The 23,853-nt window shown below is 38.2% G+C and overlaps 3 protein-coding genes across 14 annotated transcripts in view; 2 read left to right on the top strand and 1 right to left on the bottom strand.

Moving 5' to 3' along the window:
* The window catches only part of LOC310724913 (rho GTPase-activating protein 22-like), a 35,509-nt gene extending 23,508 nt beyond the window's left edge, over nucleotides 1-12,001 (top strand). The window contains exons 10-16 of the mRNA XM_083539354.1: nucleotides 5,664-5,792; nucleotides 6,869-7,076; nucleotides 8,539-8,671; nucleotides 8,816-8,889; nucleotides 8,995-9,116; nucleotides 9,698-10,547; nucleotides 11,649-12,001. Coding sequence (XP_083395480.1) covers nucleotides 5,664-5,792; nucleotides 6,869-7,076; nucleotides 8,539-8,671; nucleotides 8,816-8,889; nucleotides 8,995-9,116; nucleotides 9,698-10,547; nucleotides 11,649-11,871 — 1,739 coding nt within the window. The 3' untranslated portion in view covers nucleotides 11,872-12,001. The remainder of the gene's footprint in view (nucleotides 1-5,663; nucleotides 5,793-6,868; nucleotides 7,077-8,538; nucleotides 8,672-8,815; nucleotides 8,890-8,994; nucleotides 9,117-9,697; nucleotides 10,548-11,648) is intronic.
* An 892-nt stretch (nucleotides 12,002-12,893) lies between these two features.
* Nucleotides 12,894-23,503, bottom strand: mapk8a (mitogen-activated protein kinase 8a). Of its 12 annotated transcripts, none has more exons than XR_014533230.1 (14): nucleotides 23,021-23,503; nucleotides 21,618-21,782; nucleotides 21,385-21,514; nucleotides 21,217-21,275; nucleotides 20,753-20,891; nucleotides 19,132-19,297; nucleotides 18,711-18,842; nucleotides 18,528-18,576; nucleotides 17,987-18,058; nucleotides 17,506-17,688; nucleotides 17,222-17,346; nucleotides 16,785-16,848; nucleotides 16,398-16,475; nucleotides 12,894-15,640 (listed from the first exon to the last, which is right to left on the bottom strand). XR_014533230.1 is itself a non-coding variant. In XM_083539515.1 (12 exons), the coding sequence occupies exons 2-12, from the start codon at nucleotides 21,737-21,739 to the stop codon at nucleotides 15,629-15,631; spliced, it is 1,155 nt and encodes a 384-aa protein (XP_083395641.1). In that variant the 5' UTR covers nucleotides 21,740-21,782; nucleotides 23,021-23,503; the 3' UTR covers nucleotides 12,894-15,628. The 12 variants fall into 12 exon arrangements, 9 of the variants coding, with proteins under 9 accessions (XP_083395641.1, XP_083395637.1, XP_083395640.1 ...); XR_014533232.1 differs by having other exon boundaries at nucleotides 14,330-15,645; XR_014533231.1 differs by having other exon boundaries at nucleotides 14,330-15,640; nucleotides 18,528-18,842.
* ptpn20 (protein tyrosine phosphatase non-receptor type 20) overlaps nucleotides 22,561-23,853 on the top strand; it is a 36,217-nt gene continuing 34,924 nt past the window's right edge. The window contains exon 1 of the mRNA XM_083539507.1: nucleotides 22,561-22,824. The gene's annotated coding sequence lies outside the window, so the exon portion shown is untranslated. The remainder of the gene's footprint in view (nucleotides 22,825-23,853) is intronic.

Below are 23,853 nucleotides of genomic sequence, written 5' to 3'. Positions count from 1 at the left end.
AGAGCATATTTTTAAAAGGCACAAAATAAATCTAATGTGTTCTCTGTCACATAAAGAACATCATATACAGGAATGCATGGTGATGGTAGCATTAAGCTTTGATGCTGCATTTCTTTAGGTGGGACTGGGGATTTGGCCATGATTGAGAGATTTATGGGTAACTCCAAATGCCCATTTATTTTGGCACAGAACTTTAAGGCCTGTCTTAGAGAGCTGATGATGAAGAAAAATGTTACCTTCCAGCACAATAATGAGCCAAAGCACAAATCCAAGTCAACAAAGTAATGGCTACAGAAGAATAAGATCAATGATTTAAAACAGCTCAATCAGAGAGATAAAAAGGGCTGTGCACAGTAGATTCCCTCACACTGTAATGGATCTCAAGCAAAACTGGCAAATCAAGAAGTTAATCTCTTAGATTTTTATTCAAAAAGAGATAGTCGTATATTATGGGGTGTACACATTTTTGCAGTCCCTCTTTAAAACAGGTCTATTTGTTTTTCACTTGATGTTTTTGTTTGCTATTTCACACTAAATATGGACATGTATCTAACAAAATTGACCTCAGTTTAATTCTTGTCAAACGTATCATTTTAACAGGTATGCATACGATTTTTATGTCCATAGTTTAAAAGGCATTTAACGATTGCCTATTGACATATGAATTATATTTACAGTGCATTCCATGAATTTTTGACATGGCTGTCAATACATGTGTTTACCTGCTGGGTTGATTTGTAAGTCTCAGCGCAGCCAAAAACAAAAGCTTGTTGACTGGGGTCATTTATCAGATTGTAAAATGATTCCAAAATGATATGGATTCTCAAACCTTTCATTTTATAGGGAATGTTTGTCAGTTGGGGAAATAACCAGTCAATGTGCACAATGTGTCATATAGTGGCTGGTGTATGTGCGAGTAGCATCCACATATTGGTTGTCATTCATCCTAGATTATCCAAAGCCAGATAAGCACTTGTCTGGATTTTCTTTCTGTAACAGACTATAAAATATAAAGTGCAGTGTTTTCACCAATTCACCAATTTCCTTTGGAAACATTTTCATATTTGAGGTTTAATTAAAGGAGATGAGGCAGCTTCATTGTGTCTTAACTTCATATTCATTTCCCATCCTTTCTGATTAACACCAAAATCCAAACTATGACAGTATTGTAATTTATCATTTTACTGGCATTCAGTCAATAAAAGAGCTACATTTATGCATTTTTGCACAGTTGCTTCATTTTTAAAGCTTCATGTTTAAATGTGTTTAAATGTCGGGCTCTTTTTGCTGCACATGCACTAAATGTCAGACAGACAAACAATAGCTCCATTAATGAGTGTTCTTGACACAAAAGCAGAAGTGGAGTGAGGCTGCACAGTGGAGGTCTGAACTGAGCATGTGCTTGTGGCTGACAGTCATTTGGGGAACTCATGTCGGGTTTGCAGTACCTTAATGTACTTATTGGAAGCTCAAATAGCACCAACCCCACAACAGTCCATATACATATACACACACCCCTCCCTTAGTTTGAGTACTGTGTAATCAAAGCATCAGTGTAACACATAATCGGTGTGTGGTCTCTAAAAATGCCTTCAAAGAGACGTATGCTTAATTAATAAGCTGTTTAGTTTAATTGCAGAAAAAGAGACGGGCAACGAGCAGAGATATGTGCATCAGGCTGGCAGAAATATTAACCCACTTCCATGTAAAGACACCTCTACACACACACAAAGACACACACATTGATTAGCCCTTTCTGTTTGGAGTTCTGTTTGTGTTTGGAGGGCAGGAGGGAGTGGGGGGTTGCAGTGTTTGGCAAAGATGTGTTTGGTGGTGGCGTGTCTCATGAGGGTGAGTGAGGGCAAGCCAGAGCTCCACTCCCAGTCTGGAGGGGCTCTGCATGTATGTGTGTGTGTGTGTGTGTGTGTGTGTGTGTGTGTGTGTGTGTGTGTGTGTGTGTGCGTGCGTGCGTGCACGGGTTTGAATCTGTGTCTGCCAGAGTGAGGTGCCAGCAGAAAGAAAAAGTAGGGGAAAAAAGAACAAGAAAACTTATTTTTGAATGAATGAATGAATGAATGAAGCAAATGAAGGACTTGTTTTTCAGGTTTTTGGCTATAATGCTACTACTTTTTTGGCACTCTTGCTCTCTTTCTCTCTCGTGCTCATTTTTCCTTTCGTGCACTTAAGTGCCCCTGGCACATACCTGTGTAAAGGATTCACCTTCCGGGAGGGCCATGGGTGGAACTGACATGGCATTTGTGTAGCCGAGCCCTCGGCGGCTGCTGTGTGCCAACATGGGGCTCAGCTGCTGCAGAGTGCAGGAACACCACGCTGCTCAGCTCAAGGGTAAGCTTTCTTTCCTCCAACTTCTTACTCAGGATCTGCGTGCACTCCTGCATCCTTTGTCTTTATCTAAGAAAAAGGAGACTATGCCAGTGGACATAATTTCTCTTTGGGAATACTGCCAACACCTTTGTTAGGATTTTTTTTGGATCAGTGGTTCATTCATTCTGCTGCAAATAACTGTGAAAGATTTTGAGGGCTGCTGGTGGTAAAGACTGGAACATCTGGACTGGCAAATGTGTGCGCAAAAAAAAAAAATCCAGGAAGCTGTGGCTTCACTCATGAGCTATTTTTATAAGTATTTTTTGGACTTTGTAAGAAGCATAAGGGCTGCTGGTGAGACAGTCTTGCATGAATGTGTCCCTGTAATTTGACATGAAGTGTGCTGAAAGGTGTTCTGCTTCTCTCTGATCTGACACTGGCATTTTAACCCTTTACTTCCCAATTTCTCCCAAAGAGAATGTCACTTTTTTTTGTTTTTGTTTTCTATAATGTGGCTCTTTTCTTTTTTTTTAATCACTGGTTTGTGTTTATAGTAAACCGAATACACACATAACCTTGCATGCACAAATATGTTGCATGTAGAAATGTTCAGTGTGGTTGTAAAATAGAGTCAGTGAGTTTAACATGCACTCACTAACATCAGTTGAGGCTCATACAGTGCCTCAAGCCACTGCTTGTGGGTGGAAACAAAGTGGAGGTAAATAAATAATTGCCATGCAGGGGATATAGGAGAGTTATGGCAGTTTCCCACAGTCTCTTTGTAAATGTTATCAAAGCTCTCTGAGGTAACCTAACAGTCTGGATGCAGAAATGGAGCACTGCTGAGTTTTCACTTTTTTGTCTAGATATTTGATAGCCACAGTGAAAAGGGGAAGCCTCTTAGATCAGACCAGAAAAATCAGGAAGACTACCAAGACTTATTAATACAAAAAAAGTAGCAAATGTCTATGCAGATTTTTTTTTTTTTTTTTTAACCTCTGTCAGTACTTCAGTCTTTAAAATGTTTTCTATAGTGAATGTTAGTGATTTTAACCCTTTTATGTTTATTTGATCAGGTTTTATCTTTATTATATATAAATAAAGAGAGAAAAAGAGAGATTGCTAAACCTCAAAAAATCAGGCCATAATGCAGTAGCAAACAGAAATGAATAGGATACAGAGAATGAATATCTGTTACTGCATACTGTAGTCCTCCAGAAAAGAGCTGTTTTTATTGTAGCATGTGACCGCAGCTGCTTAACACATCAAACACGTCGCTTCCTACAGACAACATCGACACAAAATATTTCAGCTTCGATTCATTTTAAGGTTTAGTTTAAAGAATTTAGTGCCTTTGAGGAGAGAAGCGTGATTGTTGATTTTATTAAAATCACTCCCTTTTAAATTACTGGTTTGATCTAGACTCCAATTTCTCATCTTTTCCTGAGTGTAGGGAGGGAAAGGCAGAATTTCACCTCATCAAAAGCCTGCGTGTCTTTGGTGAATTGCATCCAAGATTTATTTTTTTTTTTTTCTTAAGCCTGAGGGGCCAGAGTGCTGGATCTCCACTCTTACTGCTGGTCACAAAAAAGCCCTCTGCCTTAGGGCAGTCTGTCTTTTTATGTGGTGTGTGTGTGTGTGTGTGTGTGTGTGTGTGTGTGTGTGTGTGTGTGTGTGTGTGTGTGTGTGTGTGTGTGTGTGTGTGTGTGTGTGTGTGTGTGAGTGAGCATCTGGGAGCTATTGATTGAATCTTATTATAAGTATAATTTTACTGTAATTCTACTGTAACTCTTTCTGTACCTTACATTCAGAAAAAGCATTGGTGTGGTTAATGTAATATGTTGCAAATGCTAATGGGCAAAGTGGAAGAACAATTATTTGTAGTAGTTAAGCATATGCGAGAATGGCATTCTCATTATAGGGGGCATTTTAAAGCAGTGTAAATATTTGGCTCTGATCCAGAGAACAAACCATGTGCAGATTTGTTTTGCGCCTACTATATTACATGATGGACATAAAGCTCTGACACTGTTTAGTGCTAACAATCCTCTGGAATGTTAACAATGCCCATCACAGCTTGGGCCTCCCCCTTATAAACAGTCCACCACCATGACCTTCCGTCACAAGGCGAAAAAAATGCCGGCTGTCATAGTAAAAGCATTGTCCACTGAGGACACATTGCATGCAGGCTGGGAAAGTGTTTTGACCCAGTGTTGAGCTGTACATGTTAAAGCATGGCCATGTGAACCTTCGGGTTATCAGCACTGTTGTGGAGAACAGATACGGAAGCTGCAGTTTTTCTCATGGGAGTCGAGAATGATTAAAAAAAAAAACAAGGAGTAAAGAATATGAGGTCAGGCAGTTAATGGTGTATGTGTTGATTCAGATGACCATGCACACCCACTGCAAACTGCTTAAATGACAAGTACATTAACATTTTTTTGCAGTAAAACAGGCACAAGACTAATGTGTTCTATAGGGGTTTTTGTGAAGCCAGGGTCTATTTAAACTCAAACTTGTTTTTACTTTTGTCACTATGAATCTACCCTGGTGTTTTTCTGCCAAAAGACATTATTTCTGCACCTTCCGTTTTTTTCACTCATATATCAGTAAGCTCTAAAAACAGAGCAGAGATAGCATGCAGTTTCATCAGGGAGTAGTTTAGATGTCAGCTTGCATACCTCTTTCAAAACTGACACAAACCAAGCCTTTTGCCCCATAAAGCAGGCACCTAGAGCAGCTAATGGAATCAAGCATTTACAAACTGTGAACTTCTCAAAAGAAAAAAAGAAGGAAAGAAAGACAGACAGACAGACAGACTTGACCTGATCTAATCACAAAACCTGATATGAACTTATGCTTTAATTGTTTTGAATATAGGAGCCACTCCTTCTACTTTGAGTCCATCTAGTGGTTAGTAATTAAATTACAACTATATTATAAGTGACTCTAACATCCAATTTACAAAAGACATTGTCTGGTCTGGTTACAGTTACACAAGTTGTCATTTAGCTATTTCAGTAATTATATAAGTGGCTCTGTTTTCTTCTAATATTGAATAATAATAAAAAGAAATCAGCATTTTTAGTGATCAATCATGTATATAATGGCTTACCTAAACCTTATATTCTATGCTTAAACATATCTAGCATATTAAATGAAGACTAATAATCACATATTCACATATCCATCCCAGCATCTGTATTTTGTCTTTAGAAATACTACATGAATTAAACCAGTCATAATGAATAAATCCTTGGTGAATTGATGAATAGAGTAAATAAACAATAAAGTGCTGTGAACTCTCGTGAACTCTCTCGCTCTCTTTCTCTCTGTAGGTGGTACAGGAGAGAGGGACCGATCAGCTCCGAGCCATGATGCCTTCCTGCTTATGGCAAACTCCCAAAATGACATGGAGGACTGGGTCAAAGCCATCAGACGAGTCATCTGGGCACCTTTTGGCGGAGGTAGCACAATCAGCATGTTAGTCAATAGAAAAAAAACATCATGTACCAACCTACACACTTTTGTATTCCAATCCTTTCGGCTATACAGGACGATGAATCATTTGTTGATTCACTGATTTCGTCACTGGTGCACAAGCTTACACAAATGACAGCTCAACACATGGCTGCTGCCAGAATCTCTTTATTTTTAGGCATTATGTTACAGGGTTGCCGTTGGGGGTTATTTTATACTTCCTGTGTACAAATAAAATTGTCCAAGAATGTTCTTTTTTTTTTCCTTTTTTTAAAAGTTAACAATGTGGCACATGCCAGATGTGTGCTTAGTGGATTCCACAGGGAAGTGCTAATATTAAAACAGGATTTAGCTCTATCGGTCTTAATCCTTTAAATCCAGTATCTTAGAAAAGAGCTTTTAAAAGTTCCATTATAAAAGTAGCCTGTTAAGATATACTTTGTACGGCTTCATGCCCGCAGGAATCAACATTTTTTAGAGCTTCTTGTAGGATCGGTGTGTGAAGAGGATAATCTTATTTTCTGTATTAGACTGGTATTTGATTAAATAGATAGACCTTTTCAGAATTAGTCGTCACTTATTAGAGACTGTGTATGAATATAGATGACATAAATACAGCAAACCCTTTTTCTATTTCACTTTTTCTATTTTCTAAAGCTATTTAAACTTGCTGGACCAATCACAGGCAAGATGATACATGTCTGTGGGCCTGTGTTTCATTTTCTCTTGAAAACTCCACTATCTTTAAGCTTGGATTACAACATGTAAATATAGCCATAACATACAGTACATTTGCAAGGGCTTATACTGATTTTGTGAGTGACATGGACATCTGAATGTACCCAGTAATGTATCTATTGCCTGAGCTAAGTCAACTGCTGTGTAGAACTGATTTGTGTAAGCATCACAGTTGCAGAGGTAGGCCACATCAGATACACTGCTAAATCTTAAGTGCTTAAAATACTAACTACTGTATCATTTATGCATGTGCTGAATCTATTTATTTAATTTATAATCGAGCTCATTTTTAAAAGGCATACTACATTTGCGTATGTTGTGAAAGGAATCTTTGGACAGCATCTGGAGGACACGGTCCAGTATGAACGAAAGTTTGGGACGCGGCTGGCTCCTCTGCTGGTGGAACAGTGTGTGGACTTCATACGCGAACAAGGTTTGAAGGAAGAGGGCCTCTTCCGCATGCCAGGACAAGCGAACTTAGTCAAAGAGCTCCAGGATGCTTTTGACTGTGGTGACAAACCTATGTTTGACAGGTATGATTAGGTCCTGCTAAAGATGTACAATCTTATACCATTCATTGTTCAACTTTTACTCTGTGTTCAGTGTTTGAGTTGTTTTTCAGTAGATTAGGCAGCTTAATGATGAATGAACAGAGTCTACTCAAAAGCTCTAGAACATAATATATATTAAAAGGTTTTCATTCCATCCAAGCAGGAGCTGCACATATTAGTTAATTGAAAATGAAGATCGGTTTATTTAAACAGGTGGAATGAGATGTTGTTCTCCTTCGCTGAACTGAAACCGGCTCCTATACTGTCCTTTTGCAGATATGATCGAAATTGCAATTAGATGCAGTTCTTATTTCATACCACATATATTAAATTTTTTAATAACTGGAATTACTTTACAGTTATTATTTTATAAAAAAAAAAAAAAAAGGAAGCATCTGCATTTGACCCTAAAAAAGCCACAAATGGCTTGAATCTTACCTGACAAGCACTTGCATCATAGCTCCATATCTGTAATTACGGGTAACTAACACACTGCTGCAGATCAGATCACAGAAATTGATCCTTCTCATCATAATGTTAACAGTGATTTTTTTCCTTTGGCAGGACTGAAGTGTTTAGTTCTCAGGAACAGTGCAAGTTTTAATCAGTTGAGACTTACCACCCAATACCGTATATCTTCAAATCCATAACTTTTCTGACCACTTAACCTTGTCTAGGTCATGAAATGAACTTCTGGCTGTCCAAGAGTTCATGGTTTTTCCAGAACTCTTAAATAAGAACTTTTGAGTTTGAGACTCCCAAGTGGCATAACAGAAATTTTTTTTGCCCTAGAAATATTTCCTGAAAATGACACAGACCTCTCCTTGGCCAGGAGGGCAAAATAGTACAGCAAAATTGGCCAGAGAGGGATGGTATTACTCTCTCCCCTGTCAGTCACAGCAACACTGTGAGCTCATGTATGAGAAAAAAAGGGCAGTCTGGACTTTATCCTGTGAGTGTGTTATGCTGACCTGTGATGTAGCATGAGCAGCAATTTAAAAAAGGGGTGTCTGGGGGAGGTTCACATGTCTAGGAAAAAAACTCTCTTGCCCGACTGCAACCCCTGAACATACATCAAGCTATTGAGTGTTGAGGGCTTACTAGTGGGTGGGAGCTGGCCACATTAGAGAAAACATGAAAATTTTTTTTTGAAAATGACAAAAAAAAAAAAAAAAAAAAAAAAAAAAAAAAAAAAAACCACCAATAATAATAATAATAATACAATTAAAATAACCTGTTTCACATGCTTAGACTTGGACTGTACTAGAGTATATTAGACCAACAGATCTGTCTGTGACTGTCATGTTCTCTGTGTATGTTTCTCTGTATTAATATCTTCTTTGCATTGTTATCCTAATGACTAATACAAATTCAGCCCAGGAATTAAACAGCTTAATATCACCTGCATTGTGTTGCCCACACAGACATTTGTAATGTTTTGCAGTAATACTGATGTTCACACGGTGGCATCTCTGCTGAAGCTGTACCTCAGAGAGCTGCCTGAACCCGTCATCCCCTTCAGCAAATATGAGGACTTTCTCACCTGTGCCCAGCTACTGCTCAAAGATGACGAAGTGGTGAGACGTGGTCTTTAATTTTTAACGTTGCAGTTTCCCTTTTATTCACCCTACACTTTCATTCATTCCTGTTCATAAATGTAATGTATAATTCATGCACAAGTGTAATTGAAACCCTAATGTGCCCTTATAATCCTGTTTAAGGGCCTCAGTGAGCTGGCAAAGCAGGTGAACACACTTCCTCAGGCCAATTACAATCTGCTGAAGTACATTTGCAAGTAAGTCAACAAAGTTAGACAAGTTAACTATGGTTAGCATTCAAATATAAGACCTTTTGAGCGCTGCAGTATTTGATTTATTTTTTATTACCTTATTTATTTTAGATTCCTCGATGAAGTTCAGTCTCATGCAAATGAAAATAAAATGAGTGTACAGAACCTTGCAACAGTATTTGGACCAAATATCCTCAGAGCGAAAATGGAAGATCCTGTTTCAATGATGGAGGGTATGGCAAACAATGTTTTGATCACCTTTGCTGTTGAGCGTATCGGAATGGATAGGCAGAATGGTTTAAATAAACTCTAATAAACTCATTTCTAATCCTGTCCATCCTCGTCACTCCCAATGAAAACCTCAACATCTTCAGCTCTGCTACCTCCAGCTTCACCTCCTGTCTTTTACTCACTGCCACTGTCTCTAAACCATACAACATTGCAGGTCTCACCACAGTCCTATAAACTTTACCCTCCACCTCTCCAGGCTCTTCTCAACCTGCTCCCTACTCTCACCACAAATTTCTAAATGTAAAATTATATTTGGTGTTGTAAAATTGTTGGTTTGTGTTATTCATTTACATTATACAATTATAGCAACATGTTCTTATCCACTTCAAGCATGCATCTGGCTTCTTTTGAAAGGTTTACTCTATCAACAATATGTAGTGGGGGTCCAGCATAGCGGTCTCCGTGTTAGTTGTTTCATTATAAATAAAGAAATTGCCTGACCTCGCTATTGTTTACTTATAACATTGCATACTTAAAATGTTGGTAAAACAATAAAAACTTAAAATTTTTGGGTCTGTTTTAGGAACCTCTCAGGTGCAACACCTCATGACGGTGCTGATCAGCGAGCACGAGAGACTGTATGGCGGTACGGAGATTGAGACGTTCTCAAAGCAGAGCAAGACACCTGCTCAGGGCCAGCGCAGCATGGCGGCTTGGTGTTCAGAAGAGGAAATACAGCACTGTCCCTCTTCAAGCCAGACCTCTAGCATTACTGACCACAAGATGGGCAGTGCCACATCTCTGGAGATAAACACGACCATGCCCAACAATGCAAAGCAGGCACCTCAGGGAAAAACAGGGCAAGCAGTCAGCCCAAGCAAACAGGCCAAATCTCTTCCTTCGTGGAAATGCTCTTTTAAAAGCGGCAGCTCCCGGGCTCAGCTGCCTAAGATCGGAGGTTCATCTGTGGACGTATCGAACAGTGGGAACTGGCTGATGAATGGCCTGTCATCTCTGAGAAGCCATCGACGCACATCTTCAGGAGAGCGTGTGGGCAAGGACTCTGTGTTGTCTCACCGACTTTCCACTTATGACAACGTTACTGCATCTAGTATAAGTGTTCCCAGTGTGGCAAGCTCGCCCTGGTCCACTTCCTCCTGTGAGATATCAGTGGTGAACTCAATGAGCAGCGAGCCGTCTGCACTAAGTTCGGACAAGGACAAGTGGGTGGAACGGAAGGACATTACAGAAAGTAGTGATGCTCTGGAAATGTGTGTAAGCAGCGCAGGATGTAGTGAGTATGGAAATATGGATGATAACGTGGATGAATCAACAGACCTTGATGAAAATTCACAAGCACTTAATGCCCTTATAACCGAACTGAAGGGTGAGCTGAAGAAACAAAAAATTAATTATGAAGCCCGATTACGGAGGTAGGTAAAAAAAAAAAAAAAAAAAAAAGGCTTAGATTTATTTATTTATTTATATATAGTGTGTGTGTGTGTGTGTGTGTGTGTGTGTGTGTGTGTAGGAGAAATCAATTTAGTTTTCAATATTATTACTCAAAAATGGAAAATCTGTGAATCCGTAAGTATTTACCTCCACTTTTCTAAAACCTTTATAGTATGAGTCAAATAGCATCATGAAGACTATTAATCTATCAAAACAAATATATGAACAATAAAGTCAATGACTGGTGACATTTATTATATGGTAAAAAGTATGTGAACACCTAATCATCACATCCACATTTGGTTCTGGAAAGACTCAAGCTCCCGAAACTTGTTTCAACATGACAATTCTCCTGTAAACAATGCAAGGTCTATAAAAGTGTGGGTTGCCAAGTTTGGAGTAAACAAAGTGCACAGAGCTCTGACCGTAATCCTACTTTTGGAAGGAAGTGGAACTGTGCGCCAGGCCTCCTCAACCTATATCAGTGCTCAAACCCATTAGTGCGCATGTGACTGAATGATGAAATTCCATCAGCCAACTTTCAAAACCTAGTGGAAAGCCTTCACGGAAGGTTTGGGATTATTATAATACAACAAAAGGGAATGAAATGTAATAAGCAAATATGGGTGAGATGATCAGGGGCCAAAACTTCATTTCAGTTCCAGGATGTAAGCACACAAACTGTAGAAGTGTTCAAGGGGATAATACTTACTCAGGTTCTACTTCTATAAATCTTTCCTAAAAAGGGAGTTCTCTGTTGTAGGATGCTATAAAACATTTGGTTCCTTCATCTTAGGTTTCATAGAGAAACAGACAAACTAATATTCATATATTCACAGTTTCCTGTAATTTAGTTAAAAGTTGAGTGAATAGCAGTTTTAAAAAGTAAAAATATAAAATAAAATTCTATGTTTTTCAAGCAATCACTATTTTACATTTTTAAATGATAAAATTGGGTGCGTCTCATCACATTATCCAGGACACAATGGTGTGTGGTGCCTTGATTGTAAATAAGTATAATTGCCGAAAAACACGTTTGGATGATTTTGACTTCTCTTTTTCATCATATTTCGTTCTAACAGGCTGGAAGAGAACAGCGCATTGCTAGCTCAGCACGTTGAGAGGTTAGAGGAGGAGTTAGACAAAGACAGGAAGAAGTACAGAATGTTGGAAATTAAACTGCGGAACTCGGAGCGAGCCCGTGAGGATGCAGAGAACCGGAACAGACTACTGCAGAGCGAGATGGAGGAGTTCTTCTCCACTTTAGGAGATCTAACAATGGGGACAAGGACAAACAAAATGTAACAAATTAATATTCAATTTCTTTACTCATGTATCATGGGTATTCAGAGGCAATTTCAAGCTGTTTCATTTGCAGCAACTTGACCAAGTTTTAGGATATGTTTCAATTATTATTTCCATCACCGGCACCTCAACTGCTTCACTACAAGTATGCACAGATGATACCAAAGCATGATATCCCTGATTGTTTGCAGTTGATGTAATGATGGTTGTCTACTTTCAGTGCTTTTCATACGACAGATTCTTTCCATAATAGTGCCTTTTGTGTTGATGCATGGGACTGGGAAAATACGGCTTAACCACAGATGACGCATTACATTTCATCTCAAAGCTCCACATTTTCCTCACAGGATCTTTACAAGTTTGTTTGTCCCGTCTTTAAGAAATAGATGATGGCAAATTAATTTTTTGATGGCAAATGAATTTTTTCATGAAAAAATGAAAAAAAATGATGGCAAATGGTTACCGGTTTAGTCAATGACTGTTACACCTCCCACCTCATTCTGCAAATCCCTTTATCTTGACATGAAATGCAGGTCGCTAAAGGAAAAAAAAAAGGATGGTGGCAAGACCAACCAATAAACTCTAATGGTTTGTATATTTATTCTTTTAAATCAATTTAACATCAATTAGGTTGCCACAGTTAAGAGGATTATTGCTATATAAATTATTTCTCAGGTGTTTGACACAAAAAAAAACCCCACTGAATAAATGGTAGATATTAATGTGTATGACTTGTATAAGTAAAATGTAACTGTGCCCTCCCCTCATGAAAGTGCCAAAATCGAAGTTGTTCAGCTTTCATATTGTGAGAGTTATTTGACATCAAGTATGAAAGAAAGTAAAGGTTACATAATAAAGTTATCACGGTCTACATCGTTACTGATCATTTGCATTCAGGAACGTATGCATTGTTTCTATAGTATGTTTTGGCAGATACAAATGCAAAATATCCCATCGTACACTTGCACCAAATCTTTAACACATTCATGAAGCGAAAGTGAAAGGATCACGAGCACGCATTATTTTTGACTTGTGTTTATTTGCAGTGGTTACAACACTGGTGAATGCCAGTGCACTCTAATGATGTGGTACACACTGATGACTTTTACGTAGAACTGCAGGGGGGAAGCATTCCACAGCAACCATCATCAGTAATCTATGATCTTACAGTTGATGATGTCGAATGCATTTCAAATTTAGATCCCGTTAGCAGTCCATGTAGTTTCCAAAAAAGTTTAAAGCTGTATAGATTATATTTAGTAGCTAGTGTAAGATTTCCATAAATGTGGTAAGCATCCAGATCACATGGGAATATGTAATGTAGTGGGCTCATATATAACGTTCACAGAGGATGATCAGAAAAAGAAATAAAAGTTCATGACCCACAACATAAGCCCAAAAAGAAAAACTGAATTGCAGGATTCTCATTACTTATAGGGCAGTAAAATAGTGTTCTATATCAGCGGCCCCCAACCTTTTTTGCGCCACGGACCGGATTAATGTCAGACAATATTTTCATGGCCTTTAAGGTGTGGCGGATAAATACAACTAAATAAAAATGATACGAGCGGCATAAAAACTGGTATTTTCTAAATCTAATAATAAACGTGAATCCACTGTGTTGTTTTTTTATTCATTTTGCTCGCATGGGGGTTTAATTTTAGCGGTAATGTATTATGTGTTACCGGCCGGAGCAGCCCCTTTAAGAAGGTAGCGGATGGAGGTAAGGCATGTGATCGAGGCATCTTGACATGCATCGGGAGTGAGTTATAGACAGATGTGGTGGAGAGATTCTGGTAATTTTCCAAAATAAAACATCGTTCAGAATCAGATAATTAATACATGAGGGTCATGGTCAAATCATTCACCTGTTTAAATATTACATGGCATACACACTTCATACACATAATTCATACAAGCCCATATGCTCACAGCTTTCAATGAATTGACGATGGCTTAATAAATAAATAAATAAATAAATAAATAAATCCAACAAATGATAAAATTCACATGAAAAATCTAAACTGTGAACTAAGAAATGTTAAGCATGAGGTAGTTCAAATTCTACTGAAGCTGATCCTGCTCTGTCCCCTGTTAACATTGTACCTAGTATTATAATAATAGTAACAGCTTTCTGTGCAAATTCCAATTTATTTCCAGGGTTAACTACATGCTACGATTTCCAATGAGTCAATTAGGGTTTTATTACAGCCATAAGAGCACTTAAAATTACTAATTATGGAAACCCAAAACCTACTTTTTCTGACAAAACTTCTGTTTCTTTTTTCCTTCCTTTTTTTATTTTTATTTTTAAGAATGCTGACAAAAAGATCTGTTTCAACCAACATTAATTAACCATTCATTCTTTGTCAGCAACTTATTTTTACACATTTAAATTAAAATCTTTGGGGGAAGAAGAAATAAAGCCCCACATGGCACAAACAGACACAACTCAAACTTTCAGCAATTAGTGTAAAACCCTCCTGTAATGCAGTACACAAGCAGCTAATGCAACTCATACACACACACACACACACACACACTAAACATTTATTATTACAGCACTGCTTACTACAGATCTTTCCATCGTTTCCAAAAATATAAATAAAAATACCTATAAAGGATGTTGAATATTTTTTGTTACATTTCACAAAAAAAATAATAAAAAATTATAAAATCAGCTGATGTCATGAACTATAAACAGATTTTACATACGGAAATGAGAATACTTTCCTTGATTAGCAATGACCTACTCCACATTCAATGCAGGACAGCATTTCAAGTATAACAGAACTACCTTTAATACTGTTTAAATTAGATTAAATGCTAAATTAAAGTTCAGATCAGGCTATACCAAAATTGGAAAATAATGATTTGGAAAAAACGAGTCATTTATTGCCACAATCAACCAGAAAAATGGACATTTATAAAACTGCAGCAAAAACTAGTGAGCCATGCAGCTTTATTAAATAACCTTTATACGGTATATACGAAGTAGTTCGGATGCCATAAACGATTACTTGCTCAAATAAAAGGAATATTCAGGGGTCTGAGCTTTAGAAACCACCAAGTAGATAAAACCATCTTAAAACAATGGAAATGAAATAGCTATTCTACACTGATAGCAATTTCTGCACTATTGAATATTTTACGTCCACTATCTAAATTGTCAAAATGCTATAAGGAAGCTTGTAAACCCAGATATATCGACTCAAACATAAACCCCTCACGCACATAAAAAGTGAAATCAAACAAATAAAAAAATATATTTACAATTTCGTCTTTACATTCTACACCAGTATGTTCTTTCAAATGAAGAATTAGGTGAGTACAGTTAAAAGCACTCACATTTAGTAGTTAGGGGCTGCTGGAGCTTATCGATGGGAAAATGAAATAATCATATTGCGGAATTTAGAGAGGAAGCGAATAATTCCTACCTACACACTCGTTAATTTGCATGTGTATTTACATTGCCTCTGCATTGCAAACCTTCTTTACCCAATAAAAATATAGATAAAAAAAAGAAAAAAAAAAAAAATAGACGAGAAGTAAGAAAAGCAAAAGTGACTGGCTTAAATCTGATACCATGCGACACACAGCGATGCTCCAGGGGAAGGTGATAGTCATCTGCAGCAGCTCAGTGCTCCGGCTGTGGCCTCCAGACTGCTGTCTGTGTCTGACGCCATGGTGGGCTCTGTAGACATGGAGGACACATCGTTGATGGAGGAAGAGGAGGAAGCCTGAGGCGAGCCGTTGACTACTGCTCCACCTGTGCTATGAGAAACACACATCAGTCAGATATCATTACATGCAGCCTACATACTATTAATACTAAATTTACTGTATGAATTCCGTGTTCTTCAATACTAAGTTTACTAAGGCAATTTAATAATAAAAATCTATTTATAACAAGGTGTTATATTTTCTCCACATCATCATTGCAGCACCTGAATTGTTACCCAGTGATACAGACTCTGATGTGATGAATGCACTACTCAATATTCCAAAAATTTACTTCTTCTTAGTTTATGGTTCTCCAGCTCATTTGTTGTAACAGTAGCTTTAAACAAAGTGCAGTAGTTACTTACATTCCTCTCCTTGAATTAATTAGGGCTACAGTGGAGGTCATTTTTTCTGCTTAGCATCTTTACAGCTACAAGTAAATTTTTTGTATTCATTGCATGAAAAACCTATGTTGTCAAAAGCCAATAGGAAATAACAATATTCCTGTTGCTGTTATTTCCACCCAAATATCGCTGTGTGTAGAATGTTTTTCCCGCACTTTGCTGATGTGTGCGATTAGCCATTATCTTCTAATGCAGCCTTCTATATGCACAATATTTCACCAGATTTCCTGTATTAATATTTTTACAGAGCCCAGTTCACAGGCTGCTTTTGTTTGAATGCATTTAATAATTGCTCTAAGATTGATGTAAACTTCAGAATCTAAACACAAGGCTTAAATTACACACGTTGGTATAAAAGTATTTTTTTTTTGGTTTACAGGAGAAGTCAGTGTAACTAACCTAGAGGAGGGGGTTGGCCACGGATCACACCGTTCTTCGTCCTGTCCTCCCAGTCCAGCACTTCCTTATAAATCAGCTCTGATGCAAAACAATATAGACATAGATAGAGGGAACTAGTCAGCCACACAGTCACGTCATGGAAGCGAGCAAACTGCAAGTTGCCAAAGAATACAATGCCATGTGTGACAAAATATCTGTCTTTCTAAATTAAGTAACACACATAAGCCAATAAACATGCCTGAGGGAGTCATTAACACATTCAAATGACTTCATCAGACAGGCTTCTGGCAAGTGCAAATGATATTCATACTGATCTTCTGGTACTTTCCCCAGCATCGAATTTCATAGAACTTTCAAATGCAAAAAAGGAATAGAGGCTGATGGCACCTTTCCACTCTTCCACTGTGTGCTCCCTTTCCTCCAACTGCTTGTCAGTGATCACTGGAGGCGGCTGATAAAAAGAAAAAAAAAAACAGCAAGAGTCCACACTTTGGTAACAGTAACTAGTCATCTTCAATAATCATTTTATCCTGGTCAGGGTGGACACCTGAAGCTATGAGGCATCTACTGTATGTTACTCACTGTTTCACCGAGTGGTTATAGTAGATAAAACATTTGTGAAAATCTAACAAATTTCGGATTCCTCTGTATTTTCTCTTTATTCAAAAATGACAAGTGGTAATACATACTAAATATAATAAATAATAAATCCTAATAAATAGCATTATTGTAGTGGAATATCTGGGGGAGAAAAAAAACATTTTCTTATAATATCACTCTTCAATAGAGAGCAATGACGTGTGTGCAAATGCGTGTGAACTCACAGCCTCAACCTCAGCTGGATCATACCACACATTTATGTAGGGGTGCTGGAGAGCTTCATCTACTGAGATGCGCTTGGAAGCATCTATAACTAGCATTTTAGAAAGCAGGTCTCGGGCCTGGCTTGCTAAAAAACACGGGGATAAACATTCAGTCAGTCAGTGCCTTCTCTTTTTCTTATTCACACGGTAATTTCAAGCAACAGCAACTGTTCTAAAAATGCATAATATCTTTCAGTACTTCACAAATATGTAAAAACCTGTCCCAAATAAAAAATTTTTTTTACCTTTGAGCTTGTTGTGATCTGAATCAGCAGGGAAAAGAACATCAGGGAAAAGCTTCTCAAAGCTGTATCCGGCATAGCGAGGCCGGTTCTCCACATACGTCCTTACAGACTGATTGAGTTTCATCAGGAACTCTTGGGATGGGGTCCCCAGCTGCTCAATGACTTTGTTCCACTGATCAATATCTTTACATCACATGGTTAAACAAAACACTGCAGTGCGCACAGGAAAGAAATGGAGTGTTGAAAAGGAGCCAACACGCTAGGGACATACATGAAGGAATGACTGTAAATGAAGTATGCAAACATTTCTGCCTGCAAATTCAATTATAAATAATAAGTTCACCCAAGCTATTATAAGTTATAAATCGATCTTATTTGGGTTGTGATAATGGAACTTTTTGAATTCCTAAGCTCTCTGTGTGAATGTGTTTTCGTAAATCAAAAAAAGTAATAAAACACAATGAATGATGGGTAAGGATACGATCAGTGCCAGGAAACAACACACTACCTCTGACCATTTCAGCCATGATACAGCCAACAGACCAGACATCAACTGAAAAGATGAAATTAAAATAAAATCAGCATGCAACACATAACTGAAAACAGACAGACTCAAGACAGGAAATGGGGAAAGGAAAAAAAATTGCTAGGGTGAAAATAATGAAGATGCAACTACTCTCAAAATAGTGAACAAAATAACACAGAAAAAATGTAATACCCATAATCAGCTTTTATCCAATGTTAAAAAGGCTCACAAATTAGCAACGTATTCATAATACCGCACAAAGTTTTAAAGCATGAAAAACTACAACATATTTAGGATAGTGGTAGAATTCCATTTCATCTGTGTAATAAATACAATGGTTTTTTTTTTTTCTTAGTGAGACTCCAATTAAATAACACAGTGTTCTTGACATGAGGGTCATGATAAACCAGTCTTGAATTCCCCACCTCATCAGAACCCATTACACTAGTCACTCTGACCCCAAATGGAAACTCCCAGATGGAAAATAACAACTTACTAAACGTATTATGGTTTCAGGGTCATCAATATATAATTTGCTTCACCAGCTGTACACAAAGTACACGAAAGTACACAGAATAAATAAATGTTAGTTTTACACGTATACTAGTTGAATTAGCTGAAAACATAGAAGTTCTGTATTTCTGTCTTTCAATTAAATTATAATAAAAAAACTTTTTACCCGGGTTTGTACGTCTTTTCTTCTAAAACATACTCAAAACTGTAAAGCATGCAAGGATACAGTCCCTTCCTGGGAAAAGGATTTTGTGACGAACCATTTCTGCCAAAATACAGCCGACTGACCAAATGTCCACTAATTGTTTGTAGCAGAAAGAAAGAGAGAAGGAGGTTAAAAAGCAAATCTGTGTGAAGTCGTAGCTGTTAGTTATATGGTTTCATTCACAACAAATGAGACTTTCTGGAACGATTAAAGCTGATTCAGAACTCATTATGTGTTGTTTTAGCAAACCAACAGCATACTTTACCATGAATGTTAAAAACATGAGAGTGCATGATGAGAGGCAAGGCGAGAATGATGCTTGCAGCTAAGCATTTGCAATAAATGCCAGTCAGGCATTCAAAAGCTTGTCAGCAGTACTCACCGTTGGCCTGATATCCCATTCCCAGGATGACTTCAGGGGCTCTGTAGTAGCGGGTCACCACATATGGTGTCATCAGCAAACCAGTGGCTGCTGTCCGGGCCAAGCCAAAGTCCAGGATCTTAAGGGTACAGTCTGACTTGACTACTATGTTACTAGGTTTCAGGTCCTGTCATGTTAAAGAAAAACACATTGGGACTTTCAGGATTGAATGGTTAAAAAAAAAAAAAACTACTGCAAAACAAAAGTAAAGTGCACACAGCAATTGTTGAGCTACAATAGACTAACTTTTGGAACCAACCAGTTGCACATTTTGGTTACATTTACTGTAAAATCACTGTACAATTTGATAGTCCTGTCTCCCCACTTTCAGTTAAACCCCAGTCAGTCACTATGATTTTTCAAACTGATGCTCATGCTACACCAAAGGACAGCTGAACATACTCAGAGAAAAGCTCTCTGCCACATCCTTACCACACAGACAGCAGGGTCATTTATGCTCTTTAAGACTGCTCCTGGGATTTTCATGCACAACAGTCTCTAGAGGAGACTAGGCAGATAGATTTGACCTGGTCTAAATACTCTAACAGCCACTATTTACCACTCTGGAATGCACAAATCTTAAGGTGGATAGGCTGCACAAGCAAAAGACCACAACGGAACTGGAACCTGATGCCACAGTGGGCACAGGGTCACCAAAACTAGCACACAATTCATTGGTTGTTGGTGTTGGTGGTATAATGGTGTGGAGCCCTTAATTCTTTTTGAGAAATGTTTGAATTACCTAAGTATTGTTGCTAACCACATGCATTCAGGTAAGGACACAGTTTAGGTATAATAATTTAGAAACAATGTCTCCAGCAAATCTTCGGTCTGATACAGGAAACATTACGTTGCTGTGAATATGTGGAGTTTTGCACTGCTCTTCCACCACATAACGGGGTGATGCATAAAGGTATGTGTTTATAATAATGCATTGTGAACAACAGACCGAGTAAAATGCAAATAATTCATTTCTTATTTGCTTAAAAATCATTTGCCTTTGTTTGTTGAGGGAATCAGGCCTTATGGGGTATTTCATATTAATTGTTTCATGCCCAGGAAACTGATTAGAATCCATTCTGGGTGGCTCATACATAACTCATTTCTAATTACCTAATTTCTAATTACTAAATTACTTGCAGTTTAAAATGTATGGAAGTTTTATTTGGCAAGAAAAATGAATGACCTTGCTGTGCTATTATCAGCAGTTATTAGTAAACATTTTCTATTACAAATACTTGAGATAAACAGACGTAATTATTCTCATAAAAAAAAAAAATAAAAAAATAAAAAAAAAAACGAATCGATCGGTGCTCCCTGTTTGTATGTGATAGATGAGAAGTGTTCACTCAGGACGGATCACTTCTCTCCTTGATTCCTCTCAGCACGTTCCTGCCTCGCCAGCGCAATGCAGTCAGCGACAGCAGCAGCAGCAAGCAGGACGAGCTCGAGCTTTTTTGTCTTATGCTCCGAGGATGCTGCCCCTCCCCCCTCCCTCACCTTAACTGATTATTACGCTTTTTGCCATCAGTGCATCGCTGGCTCCGTATGTCTGTTTCTTTTTAAGAAATAGAGCACAGACCCTGTGGATGATCCCTGCCGCATGGAGGTGTTTAATTCCACACAGCATCTGGTACAGCAGATAGGACAGCCGCTCATGGTCAAGCTCCATCTGAATGACTTGGCAAAGGTTGGCATCCATCAGCTCCATTACAAGGTAACTATCGGTGGGTTGGTAGGGAAAAAAGAGGGAGTGGCAAAAGAGGGCGGAAAGGGGGAAGGGGGTGCAAGAGACAAGAGAGAGGAGGAGGAGTGTGTGCACATGTTTGCACGTTCGTGCGTGTGTTTCAGTGAGAGAGAGAGAGAGAGAGAGAGAGAGAGAGAGAGAGAGAGAGAGAGAGAGAGAGAGAGAGAAAATTTGGGGTCGATTAGGCAATGGTCCAGTTTTCTCTCATCTGCAGTGTACTAAACAAGGAAAAGCTGTTTGAGGATCTACACAATACCTACTCATTTATGAACAATGTCAGCATTCTGCAGTATACTCACACATCTTGAAATTCTTCAAATGTTTTTTGTGGTGTAAAAACATTTAAAAGGCCGATAATCTGGAAATGTAAAGATGATACATAATTCAACATTAAGGACATAATATACAAAACAATAGTATAGCAGCCATTAAGCATTATATTGAACCACTTCCTGAAACTCACTCACGTTTTTATGGTTGACGTACTTCATTAGCACCAGCTCTCTGTATGCTCGCTTGGCATGTGTCTGATTCTGAAAGGGCCGGCTGAGTTTCTTAATAGCTACATTTCTTTCAAGATGTTGGTCATATGCAGAACTAAGAAATAAAAGGACAAATAAGGCAAATTCAAACACATGGTCAATCATTTGTGCTGTTCTGCTGCGTAACTGCTAATGGATATTCAGGAGTGAGAACGTACCAGACAATTCCCTGTGCCCCTGAGCCGATAGGTCTCAGGTTCTGATAACGTTTCAGAACTGTGAATGTTGAATCACCCACATCTATACTGTAGAATTCCTTCTCTCTTTTGTTTTTATTCATGATGACGTCCTGGCAAAATTAGATCTGCGCATTCATACAACACCTATTTCACAAACAATAAAATATTGTGCATTATGTATCTTAGAAACATTTTTGTTTTACATTTTGTGCAAAACAGATGCAGTCATGCCCATTCCAAGAGGGATGCAAAGCCATTGCTTCGGTTTTATAGCCAGAAATCCAGCATCTTAAATAATCATTCAACAGAAAACAGAACAACCTGAGGATGCTGAGATAAACAATCACTATTCATTATTTAAATGCTTCCCATTCATATACATATGTGTAAATTAAGCTCAGTGGTAAAGGCATAAGAATCTTGATCAGAAGGTCACAAGTTCAAATGCCAAGCTGCCATTTCTGGGCCCTTGAGCAAGACCCTTACCCTCAACTGCTCATAACGGCATCTGCCAAATGGCATACATAAACATTTAAAAATTCAGCTTTCAATGATACTGTATTTCTTCCAAGAGATCTTCATTTGATTATACAGACCTAATGCATTTCTAAACAGATCTCAACCATCAAAAACCATAAGAAAGATGTCAAATCAGGCAGGAGATTCACAATAAGAACAGTATGCAGAAATTTAATAAGCTTTGATTGGACAAACCAAATAACATGCACACACACCACAGTCCAACTACAAACATCTGCCTTTTCCTACTTAAATCACTGACCAGCACAATACACAATAACTGAGCCTAAACAGTTGTTGTTGTGTAAATATAAGCAGGATCGGGTCGATCTAGCAGGTGCAAATACCGTCTTCAGATGCAAAACCGGTTTAATGAGCTGATCGATAAATCGACATGAGATTTGAGACGTACTAAGCTGGAGAGCTACAACCTGGATAAGACTTTCCCCCACTCCATTCATGCCCGTCAGTCCTTAGACTGATAAGAAGAGATTTTTTTTATTGCCATTTTGTTTGCACGTTCTAAACAATGATGCCGAATTACGGTTTATTATTTACACTGAACTGAAGTGAACAGTAAGATGCTGGAAGGGCAGCTGGCTGAATGGCACCTCGAGCTGATTAACAGCTAGTCTAGCTAGCCTGACAACAAACCACTGCATTTACCGTAAGCTCTCCTGAGAAGATATCTTCTATTATCTATAGTATGTTGTATAGTATAAACAAATTGTATTTCTGTTGAAATAAAAGGTTGTCGCGGTTTTGAGTGGGAAGAAGCTGAAATCAGCTGTGTGTTGGATGTAGCACACCCTCCCCCACAGCTAAACAATACCGCCTGGAAACCGTTTAAAACGCTCACCTACCTGCCGGCAATTCAGCTCCACGTATTCCTTTTTATATTAATATCCCGGGATCATGTAAAAAGTGTGAACGCGAAGCTTATAACGTGCACGGTTCGCGAGTATTTGGTTATTCGGCTGAAAAAAGCATGACCGAAACGCATACACACCACTTCCTAGCACTGACAGGCCTCGCATGCAGCGCACGCGACATTGCGCTCTACGTCACCGAGTCTCTGCGTTTCCGTGGCATCACGCGCTCCTGACTCACTGCCAAGCCGCCTGTCAATCCCATACAGTACAGAGCGCTCTGATCGCATTCAGACCACTCCAGTTATTCTCTTTTTAAAGATTTTATAGAATTTAATAAAAAAAAATCGATTGCATGTATGTATTACTTATTTGTAATACTTTAATATGTATTACTTTTTTTCCATTCATTGAAAACTCAAATATCTCATTTAGCTCATATTCAGAACCTTGGATACGCCCAAAATGAGCCGTGATTTTATTCGATTCGATTCGATTAATTCAGATTCAACTGTTTTTGTTACTGGGCAAAGTACATATACAGAGCCAATGAAATGCAGTTAGCAGATGAAGCAGTGAAATATAAACAGAAAGTGTATACAGTAAATACAATGGACAGCCAGAGGAAAAAAGCTATTTTTCAGTTCAACACCTAAACAAAGTTCACGTGTTAAAAATGTAATTGTTTGGATATGATTCAGAAAGGTACTCACCTGTGTGTATTTGTCTTCTCCCCTCCCAAGCCCCTTGATTTACAATGCATGTAAGACCAATTACCAAGCCATGTAGTAGAGCAAAATATATACTATATATAAAACTATATAACT

Source organism: Silurus aristotelis (genome assembly GCF_946808225.1).
Source record: "Silurus aristotelis genome assembly, chromosome: 4".
Taxonomy (NCBI): Eukaryota; Metazoa; Chordata; class Actinopteri; order Siluriformes; family Siluridae; genus Silurus; species Silurus aristotelis.
This window is presented reverse-complemented; position numbering and strand designations above follow the sequence as displayed.